Source organism: Aulostomus chinensis, chromosome 15 (assembly GCF_037954235.1).
Source record: "Aulostomus chinensis isolate RoL2024-O1b breed Wild chromosome 15, RoL_Achi_v1.0, whole genome shotgun sequence".
Classification (NCBI taxonomy): Eukaryota; Metazoa; Chordata; class Actinopteri; order Syngnathiformes; family Aulostomidae; genus Aulostomus; species Aulostomus chinensis.
The window spans coordinates 6828705-6840228 of record NC_141334.1 but is presented as its reverse complement, the minus strand read 5'-3'; the positions used below and the strand labels follow the sequence as shown (position 1 = coordinate 6840228).

General features: G+C 40.9%; 1 protein-coding gene across 2 annotated transcripts; it reads right to left on the bottom strand.

The window, feature by feature from the left end:
• Window positions 1-2178: 2178 nt before the first annotated feature.
• LOC147248460 (organic cation/carnitine transporter 2-like) lies at window positions 2179-11366 on the bottom strand. Of its 2 annotated transcripts, XM_086225801.1 has the most exons (10): window positions 10879-11366; window positions 9974-10077; window positions 8492-8646; window positions 8228-8399; window positions 7697-7823; window positions 5641-5738; window positions 4747-4961; window positions 4484-4666; window positions 3774-3909; window positions 2179-3110 (listed from the first exon to the last, which is right to left on the bottom strand). In XM_086225801.1, exons 1-10 carry the CDS (start codon window positions 11260-11262, stop codon window positions 2999-3001), a joined length of 1686 nt encoding a protein of 561 aa, XP_086081927.1. In that variant the 5' UTR covers window positions 11263-11366; the 3' UTR covers window positions 2179-2998. The 2 variants fall into 2 exon arrangements, with proteins under 2 accessions (XP_086081927.1, XP_086081928.1); XM_086225802.1 differs by lacking the exon at window positions 2179-3110 and having other exon boundaries at window positions 3780-4364.
• Between the last annotated feature and the right edge of the window lie 158 nt (window positions 11367-11524).

The window sequence follows — 11524 nt, the reverse complement described above, 5'->3', positions numbered from 1 at the left end:
CTTTTTTCTTTTTGGTGCAAAGTTTCTTGATTAAAGTGAAAGTTTGGATCTTATTAAAGTGACTTGATTGTAAAAATGTGGCTTGTGACTGAAGTCTTGGCTTTTGTCTGTTCAAGAAACTGTGTGTCTTCTGTTTTGTCTTTTTTTTGGTCTTCCAGCCCACCTCATGGTTGTTTGTGCGTTATTTTCCTCAGGAAAGAAAAAAAGGTCCTGGCCGTTGACAAATGTGTAGTCAGAAGCCTTGCTTGAGTTAACTTACATCACGCTCCAGGTGACAGTAAGAGAACTAAATCTCCATGTCCACCTGAGGGCACCACAGACTGTTGGTGCTTTTAATAAAAAGGATAAAAAAAAAACCTCCGTACTCAACTGAGCCTTTTATCACCCGCTGTTGTTCTGTTGCTCTGAGATTTATTTGTACCTCTTTTGCTCCTGCCTCTTCTCTTTATCCTCACTATAAATAAAATAAATGTATCTAAATATACACACTATATTACACTATTTTTCAAATCTGTTCACATAAAAAGAACCTTTTGTGTCACATGTTATGTAGATGATGACTGGGAAACAGGAGCGGAGCAGATGTAGCAGCTGGATGTGGTCCAAAATCATGGATACGTGACGTGAACCTCACCTGTCTGGAGCAGGAGACGCGTATGGATGGGGGGAGCTGCAGCATGGAAGTCTACTAATGAACTTCAGTCTCTCAGAGGTCAGTTAGTACTTGTGTTCACATTCATCTCAGTAGTCGTGGTAGTACCAATACTATCTCATGCTTAACGTGGAGGACTTTGACCATAATAAACACTGGCTGTTACTGTGTCTCGCTGCCTGTGAAGGCCAGTGGACATTTTCATCTCAAAGTCAGTGTGGGGGTGTCGGTAATTTCAACTGCATTTTACTATCCATTCAAATCACTTCACCACACATTGTCACACTGATGGCAAAGACGCTTGGAGTAGTTTGTGGTTCAGTGTCTGGATCAGGAACCTCCCAGTGGTCACTAACCTATCTTACAACTCACCTTGGATTTCAGAGAAAAAAGCTAGCTTCAGTTTTTTTCTCATAAACATCAACCATGACAAACTTGAACAAATCCAAACTCCATTCAGAAATCTTGTATTTTTCATGTTATTTGCTTGTGATCCTTCTTTGAAACGACGTAACAAAGCAGGAGTTCTGTTGCTGTTCAACTTGGCACCCTGTGGCACTTCTACTTATTGCAATGAAATGATGGTAAAATCAAAGTTTAAAGAGGCTGTCATTCAGGGCTGGGGGGGTCATCAGACTGCTTGATCCCAGAGTTTCCTCTGTGGCTGCTGTGTCTTTGCTTTAAAACATGTAAATGACAAGTGCAGGTTCTAAGTAGAACTACAGCGTTTTTGACCTACAGAGGAGAAGAAACGGCAATCATTCAGTGCCTGGTGTGGTGAGTATCCAGGGTCAGTGGACACGAGGGATACTGAGCATGATATAAAGCATCATCACTCCCAGGAAGGATTCTACATCATTTTATGGTATGAGCTGTGTATGCTTATTACACCACAATAAATCCAGTGCAGCTCTGTTATGTCACGGTTATGTTGTAGTGTGAACCTTCAGGAATCTGTGGTTCTAAGTGGTCACTGTAGGTCTTCCTGGTTTAGGTCCTGAACTACTGTAGCATGGATCCCAAGGAAAGGAAAACCGAAGCTCCTGGTACCAGGCGTTGGTTATTTAATGACCATACTTGGTTTAGGGGTGGGACCCCAGTGAGGGTTCATCTGTGGTCTTGTGAGAAACGTGACACTTTAGAGGATGTTGGGCAAATTCAGTCTTACTGTGATGAGTTACTCAGTCACTCATTACAGTAATTTAGTCACCTTTTGGAATGGAAGGCTATTGTACAAGATCGTAGAAAAGCATACAGGATTCCTCACAATACATTATTCTGCAATCGAGGGATATTGTCTGTACGAGCATGCAGCTCTGCAATATGGAGTACCCCAAAGTACATGCATAGGTACCTTTTCAATGTCCTTTCTTCCACAAGATCAACTCTCTTAAACTATTCACTGCAAGTAATTAAGTATATATGTTCTAATTTAATTCCTTCTGAAAACTTGATCTTTTCATCAATTCTTAATTTTATTTGCAGTACTGAACGTCAGTTTTCGTCGGTCCAAAGCATTTGTCACGTTCGGGTTTCCTGTGCATGCAGGATAGAGGCTTCTCCTTCATACTTTTTTCCCATCTCATTATACAGGCATCTACTTTTAATATCCGCCATATATTTCTCAGGGGACTCTGGCTGTTGCATCTGCCTTCGTCTCACTCTGGGAGAGTTTTGGACGATGCACCAGAGAGAATACAGAGATCGTCTCCTGACTTTTTTGGATAATAAACATTTGTAGCTGTCGTACGTAGAGCTAACATTGGTGACATTAATATTGCACCCAGATAATCTCCTCTCCCATCACGACATAATCTGTATAGAAGCACAATTAATGGTAAGCGGGGAAAAAAACATGAAAATAGTCAAACATAATTTTTAATTAAATATATTACTCAAGATTCATGTGTTCAAGAACTAAATGACTGAAAGCAAAGTAAGGTACAGGATTTTTTTGTATTAAAGAAATCTCCAAATTCATCTTGTTCATATGCAATTGTACCTTCCATGTAGGTACCAGACTAATTAAGTCTGTATCAACTTATGAAAAAAAAAAACTCTTCTAAGTTTATATACTGTTCACTTTCCAAAACATACACCATTACATTAGTGAGTAGATATCGAAATTTATACTGATGCTGAAGAGTTGGTTAACCCTTCATTTTACAGTCCTCTGGAAACTCAGTTTTGTGGAAAAGTGTTCTGAACTTACTTCATCACATCGTCATGTTCCTTTTTTTTTTTTACCAGTGAACTTTATAAAAAAAAAAAGATGCAAGGCCATCATTTTACAAATCCGCTGGAAGGAAAACAATCCCTTGTGTCTGCATAGAAACATGCTGTTGGTCACACAATACAACTGCTGCTCTCTGTTCCAGAGACATCCTGAGACTTCCTTGTTGGAGGATTTTCTTCTTGTGGGAAGTGTTTGAATTTATGATGGAACTTCTGACAACATCTGTGAGAGAAGAAACACAGACACTACAGTAAATTTAATTTCTGAAGACCACGGCACTGGGCTTTCCCGACTTATTCTGTAATTTTCAAATTGCAGGAAAGTGCAATCTATGTTCAAGGCTAATTGTGTGTCAGAATACCATTTTCGATTAGACCTATCATGCAGACTAAAGAAAGCATCCTTGTGTACTCAGATGCCCACAGAAATGACACGATAAATATTTTCAGGGGCTTCTCAGTGGAAATGAAATAAATGATAAGGAAATTGAAGGTTTCCTCTAATATCACACATCCTATCCAAAACTCAGTGTCAGTCAAACGAATAACAATTATTATTATTATTATTATTATTATTATTATTATTATTATTGTTGTTGTTGTTGTTGTTGTTGTTGTTATTGAATGTTAAAGCCTTGAAAAAAAATACTCTTCTTCCTGAAGATGTGCGCATCATCATGTGACACAGGTTCAAGACTCGGCTGGGACCCCCGGCCAATTTTGGAAGGGTGGCTTGGTATACCCAGTGTGGCATTAGAGAATTAAACTATCTAACACAGACTAAGATCTAACTAAGTATAATCAACATAAAAATTGGAAATTAAGCAAAGAAAGAAACCAAAAGAGCAGTGTAAATCTATAATTACCCAGGGGAGTGTGGTCTTACCCGGGGAAGGGTTGCATGTGAGTGATGGTGTCAGGCAGAGGCATTCCATAGCTCTCCGGCAGCAGGAGACTCAGCAACGACGCGAGAACCGTCAGGCTTCCAATGAGGATGTAAGGCAGTGAAACAGAATAGCTTCCTGTGGCAACACATCAGAGGAGAAAACAGCCTTGGAAAGAACGGTAAAGTGGAGCAGTTACGATTAGACAAAAGTTGGAGAAACTCTGGAAAAAGAGAAAAAAAGACACTTGATGTGGCTGCTTGTTAAAAGTAGTCTGCTGGTATGTTTTCACGCAGGTGTCTTTTAGCTTCATCTCTTTAGAGGCACCACTCTTGTAAGGCTCTTATTTCCACTTGTGCTATTTCATAAATTAGATTTACAACAGATTAAAGAAAAATTATTTTAAAAAATACACATTTTTTTTCCAAAGATTTGCATGAAAGAATCCAACCACCTGGGTCTTTATATTTGTGTTCTCTTGCTTGCCCCACAGATTAGCTGGGGGGCTCACGACTCAAGAAGGTTAAGAACCCACTGGTTTAGGTGAGGGGTGGATGGAGGTTGATCAAACTGAACTTCATTCATCTAATGGACTGGAAACATCCCAATATGGCACAGTGAATTAAAACAAAAAGAAAGAAAACAGACTTAATGAGACATTGGGGTCAGTATAGTAAGATCTGCTGAAGAAGGGAGGAAGGAAGCAACTTACTCAGGTAAATGAAATATGGGGCAATGATGCTGCCTATCCTGGAGGCCATGGAGCAGGCACCCATTGCCGTGTTCCTCACGACAGTTGGATAGACTTCTGCTGTGTAAGCGTACACAACAGCAAAGGCTACCGTCACTCCAAACTTCCCCAACATTTCCGTAGCTATAGCTAAGGAAACCAGGTCTAGAGGGAACACTTGATTGTTAGAAACAACATCAGTAAATGGCAGAAATCAAGGCTGTATAGATGCAACGTTTTCATACTGGCTGGTATGAGCTGCACGATGAGAAGAAAAAATCCTCCCATGAAAAGACTTGAGGAAAGACACAGTCGTCTGGAACACCGGCGAAACAGAAGCCACGTCAAAGTGTAGGCTGGAATCTCTACCAGACCCGACAGGAAACAGTTGAAGTACGCATTACCATGAAGATTGGATGTGTTCAGGGACAGAGCATAGTAGGCGATCGTCAGGGAGTTCCTGTCGGAATTATTAATAGAATAATTAACAACCATAACAAACTACAGTGTTGATATATTTACTGTGTTGTTCAGTGCCGGATCACCACACTTGTTTGAAATCTGCCTCATCTGCCTGCACCGTTATCAGTCAACCCAGAAATGTACTGGGTGTGCATACTGTTAATTATTGCCTTAACTATGGATCTATTAATCCAATAGACCACCCATCGCTCACCATCTATAAGAGCACTGGTGGTTTTTTTTGTTTTTTTACTCCACACATTTAGTATTTCAACATATTTACCTGTTATTATGGAGGCTCATGTCTTTTTTTCTATTAGATTAAATGCAACTGGTTTAAATAATGTATGTTTCCCCGTTGGAAGAAACTACAGCTGCTTTTGTTTCACAAAGAAACGTGAGCACAGGAACAATGCAGACACACTGTGCAGTTACGTAACATCTGATTTTGATCTTCGTCTCAGGCTTCACAGCACCCGACAGGTCATTATTTGTTGTTAGTGAAATGGACTGAGGTGGCCGAGGTGATGCATGAAGACGCTGTCTGTGCAGGTTATGTGCAGGTTATGTGTGGATAACAAAGCTAACGAACTTGCGTGTGCTTAAGCATGTGTGTGTTTGAGCGTGCAGGGTCACTGTACTGAATGTGGAGGTCAGATGGGAGAGCAGGAACTCACCAGACCAGCCACAGCGTGACAGAGATCCAGCGGATGTTGCTAGAACGAAGCAGGTCACAGATGTTGTGGGCCTTTCTCTTCTCAGATTGACATTCTCTCTGTGGGGCAACGGAGCATGTGAAACAATAAACACTTAGCAAGCAGGACCATCAGTCTAGAAGTAATGTAATTAGAGTGAAGCTTGTGCAAGTATGGTCACAGTATATACCTCTAGTTCCCACAAGGAAACCAGAGTGCCAGGATCAGGCTATAGAATGTAAAGGGCATGATGAGACTTTTAGTCATAAACTGTATTTGTTAAATACCTCTTACACCATAAAAGCTCAAAGTCCTTTACAATTAAGTTAATGGACCGATATGATACTGGATCTATCCATCGTCATCTTCTGCTTATTCCTTACTAGTAAGGGTAGTGGGGGGGCTGGAGCCTATCCCAGCATCTATGGGCGAGAGGCGGGGTTCACCCTGGACAGGTCGCCAGTCCATCACAGGGCCAACACATAGAGACAAACAACCATTCACACTCACATTCATACCCACGGTCAATTTAGAGTATCAATCAGCCTCGTCCCCTCTTGATGTCTTTGGACTGTGGGAGGAAGCTGGAGTACCAGAGAGAACCCACACAGGAACAGGGAGAACATGGAGACTCACACAGAAAGATCCTGTGCTGGAGCCGGGGCTCGAACCTGGAACCTTCTTACTGTGAGGCAACAGAGCTGACCACTGCACCACCGTGCTGCCATTTTATAAATATGTCCTGAGAAAAAAATCTAATCTCATCTTACTTGTTTTATGTGGTGAAGTTTAATATTCTCCACAACCTTTGAAGTCTTGTTTTCGTTCCAAGTCAAATTTTCATTTTATGCAGCTTAAATGGACAATAAAACGTTCTTATCTCAAGTGTGGTGACATTTAATATCTTTAACAACCTCTGTAGTGCTAAATAGCCACTTGGTAGCAACCAACTTTTTAAGACACATGAAAGCTTTAATTTCACAAGGGTTGAATATACTGCTGTGTATTATTAGTGAAACATCGTAAGCGTGTGCTATCCACATAGTTTACTGAATTTAAGGCCATAAACCTATAAAAACTTTCAAAAGCATACACAGCCCACAATATTCAAACTGATACTGCAATCAAAATGGATACATTTTCTTAGAGGGCAGAAACTAAGGTGTATTAGCTCACAGCTTTTTTTTTTTTTAACCTCAAATTAAAGTGTTAAGTATTAAGCATATGACCGGATTGTAAAATAACCTAGATTATACTGAGTTTGAGTTACTCTACTGACCTATTTCAGAGTTCGTAAATGGATAGTTTTTGTATACTTCAGTGTCTCCGTTAGCATTCAGCAAAAACTATGTGGTTCACATTCTCTAAATTCTCTGTTCACCAAGAAGTCGGGAAGGCAACAAATTCAAAACTGCTAGTTGAGGAATAATTGATACACAATTAATGATAATTTAATGATGTTTCAGTTTAGCATTTACAATAAATTCAATTTTAGAGTTGAGATCACTATGTGAGGCACATCTCCTGTCTTTTGTTTGACTATTTGATATTCTGGCAAATTATTTAAGATAAAGGGGGACATTTGTAAACTGTAATCAATCTCTCCTGCTGCCATCCAGACTGGTGTTCACGGAAAACGTATTAATGATGGTTTAACACATGAAGTAGTGACCTGAAAAGGTTCAGTTGGGTTCAATCTACTCCACTCTTGAGCAAGATATGTTCAAAGCTGTGTCAGCAGAGAATCATTACACTGCAGACTAGTTAATGATTTAAGTATTGTTGTGCTTTTTATAGTTTGAGAGTTATTGTACAATCAGTCTTGTAGCAATTTAAAGTCATGACTGTCCCAGAAGGGAGACAAGACAAATTTTTTATTTGGAGTCATGTAAGGACTCCCGTCCTGTCAGCGTCCCGTCAGCGTCCTGTCAGCACAGTCAAATAAAGCTGAGTTTGTTATTAAATGTAAACTGCATCATCTAGCATCAGTATTTGAAAGTCTAATTGCTCATTTGCGGAAAAAAAAAAAAAAGCTCACCTGGAGTGGAGTAAAAATTACTTCTGGGGGCTCAATGTTGTTCCTCTTAGCAGCCTTTTTGATTATGGCTTCAGCTTCCTGTAATCTTCCCTGAGAGAGGAGCCACCGAGGAGACTCTGGGATGAACCTGCCTCGTTGCACATGAGAGACAGACAGACATACGTTCAGTCAACATACTCTTCAGACAATATTGACGGGTCTTCCATTGCTCTTCCTTCCTTGTTATCGGCCATATTCCACAATTATTCTAATTTTTGCCCTCACTCTGAAAATGACAGTAATCTTACTAAACTGTTTATTTGGCTAAGGATAGCAAATACTCCACTAACCTTGTTTACATGCAGCTGTAAGATAGACAGGGGGTGGAACTACAGTTGTTTCTGTCTGGTGTGTTTATTGCACACTTGTGGACTTAGTAGTCCTAATTTCTCTTTAAGTGCCTTGAATTATCTAATCTAATTATCACTTAGCAACATAGATGGCTAAACCTGTCATATCGCAGAAAATACACAAAAGAGAACACACACCTACCACAAAAGAGGCACAAGGATGATGTAAGGGGAAGCAAGGCCTAGAAGAAGACCCCTCCAGCCCCTGAGGAAGAATGCGAACAACGGCAGCAGCATGTAGCCCATCGCAAAGAAGAGAGACACTCCTGCAGTGGTGAAGACGGTCCGCACATGTGAACCTAACGTCTCTGTTCCTTTACACAGGAGATGAGGAAGGACAGAGTTTCCCAGTCATCAACAAGTCAGCAAGCTTTTAGAAATAGTTAAGGCGGGCGAATGAAATTACCTAACACAAACACAGCCAAGTAAGTAGAGCACTGCCCAACCCCCACAAAAAAGAACATAATGCAGAACACGACCCAGGTTGGAGAAAAGACCTGGATCAGTGTGAACACTGCCTGGACTCCCATGGTCAGAACCAACACGATTTTCCTCCCGTAACTGAAATGTAGAGCAAAGGTCATTGACTGCATGATGAGCAGATGGAGACAACATCAAATAATTGAAACTGATGCTGTGGCATGACAGCTGCATGTGAGAGCAGAGCAGCCTGTTTTTACTGGCGATCCAAGGGACGAGCACTCATCTCTGCAGGTCTACTCTACCTGTTAACTTGTTACTCATTATTTGACAATTTAGTGTAGAGTTCACCCTCAGTGCACTCTTTCAGCTTCCATGAAATAAGTCAGTCAACAGCTGGTGGAAAAAGTCACACACTGACTAGCTAAAGAATCAGTTATTTTGTCTCAGACGTTGTTGACGGGGTGCAGAATTTATGGAAGCCCGGAGGGGACATCAAGAGGGAGAACTGTGAGATCCAGCAAAGTTTTGTATGCATGTCATTGTACTTTTGGCTCACTTACATCTGATTTCAAAACACCTGAGGGAGAGATTTTTTGATTTGAATTTTGAGAAACATATTGGGAGATATGTTTTTTAATAAGCGAGATCTCTGGAGAGAGTATCTGGCGTTACGTCAACACACTCGATGAAAGGAACTCTGACCCCGCAGCCCTAGCTACAATTTCATGATGTCCTCTTCCACGACCTGTCTGAAATGAAGAATTCTTGGGAGATCTTCCTCCGTGACTCTTCCATAGCTTCTTCGTGGTCACACACAGAAGCTGCCTCCATGATAAGATCAGAGCACCGTAAAGTTTGCACCTTTGCCGTATTCAAGTGTGCAGAGCTGTTTTGACTTAAAGCTGCTGCTTTTGTCCCATCATTCAGGAATTTTACTGAAATACTGCAAGTACGTCAGCCTCTAGAAAAAGAAATTCAAGAAAAAGGAAATACTCCCCAGGCTGATATAACATAACGTTTGTAGTTTGTCTCCTTGTCTAGCACTATTGTGTGTGCGATGATGATACCCAACCCCAACCCCACCCTTGAGTTGTGCGCTCCTCATCGTGTGGGTGAAATACCGCAGATGGACAATCAAGGCTCTTGTCTATCAAGGCTCAAAAAGAAAAAGTACAGAAGTGAGTCCTTTGATTTTTGGTAAAACCTAAAAAACTAAGACCTGTTTTGCGCAATATACGTTGAAAGAATTCCTAAGGACTGAAAAAACTAAGATCTAGTTAATGATTCACAGTGTGAGAGGCTAGATGAGTTGCTAAATGTCTCAGAGAGTGCACACTTCATGTATAACAGATTATAAAAGAAACACATGGGATCCACGAAAAGCTCTTGATGATACAAGCTATAATTGTTAACATTTGGTTGAAAGATGACCACATTGAAACGCCAACAATCTTTAGTTCTTAACCTGTCAGCAAGCTGTCCTGAAATGAAGGAGCCAATGAGAACCCCGAAGAAGTACAGAGAGGAGGTCAATGGCTTCTTCCACCTGTTATCACACACCAGGTTCCACTGCAAACACACACACACACACACACACACACACACACGTACAGCATTTCTGTTTGGTTTTGAACAGCATAATTCAAACTTATTGTGGTGGGAAATGTATTGGGGATGTTTAGTTATTAAATCTTACATCCTCATCTTAATATCTTTTAGCCACAAGCCACATCAGCACCTATCCTGTCCTGGTAGCTTTGCAGACATAGATATTGATCCAAAAAAAACTTTAATCTTAACCACCATAAAATACTAAACACGAACATTAAAAAAAAAAAAAAGAACAACCATAATAATTGTATTCACAAATCGAAATTCCTGGAAAAAAAGCAAACAACAACTGTGGCAGGATTCATAATACAACACCAGAACTAGGAATGTTCTAAACACACTGACTGCAAATGAACATCGTGCAAAAAATACCTCCAGTGGCACAGTATTAGTGATGTGAGCAATTATCGTAAGGAAGATTTTTAATAGTATGTCACAGATGATGAGATTTGGTACAACCACTTGCTAATCTACAAGGTATAGACTACAGTAGATTATAATACAATGCAGTGAATCCTTCCTTCATGAGGATTATGATCACTTTGATTTCTATCAGTGGTCAGTCTAGAGGCTGGGCTTTGGTGTGCTGGGTGTTAACATTATATATTGTGCTTTTATATAGGTATAAATAGTGTGTGTGTGTGTGTGTGTGTGTGTGTGTGTGTGTGTGTGTGTGTGTGTGTGTGTGTGTGTATCATCCGTCATAAAATCTCCCTCTCAATGCTGCAGCCTCCTCTTAAAACTCAAATCTACACAAACCTCAGTCACAATGGTGGAAATGTAGACGCTCTGGTCATACTCCCATCCGTCCAAGCAGCCCTCCTGGGCCACATTCGACAGGTTGACATCAACCCCTGGCAGCAAGCCTCTTTCCGAGTACTTCTGGATGTCATCAAGTTTGTACCTGGAGCACCGGCTGAGATTCTCCTCCTCCTCCAGCGGAATGCTGCTGTTTCTCCATTCCGCGGTGAGGTTGAAATGCGCGGGGATGAGGCATCGGTGGGGCGGCACATCGGCTACGAATACGATGGCCAGACTGGAGAAACCGTTCGGGAGAACGTTCAGACAGAGGAGGAAAAACACATGCTGCTGAAACGGACCCCATTCTCCCAGGAACGCTGTCACACGGTCATAGTCGCTCATGTCTGCTCCGGGCGCATGTGTGAGACTTCCAAGTTGAAAAGCAGTGGTTTTGTCTCATCCACTCAACCACCCCACCCACCACCATTTTTGCCATGCTTTTTTAAAATTAACCAACTTTTTTTTTTTTTTTAAAGGCACAATGAAGACGCAACCAAACGTAAACAAATGCTCAACATTTAAACGGCAGCTTGCAGAATGCTCATCAGCTGTTTTCAACAAAAATGATTCTTAAATATGAATTGGTTTAAAGTGATTCACTCCA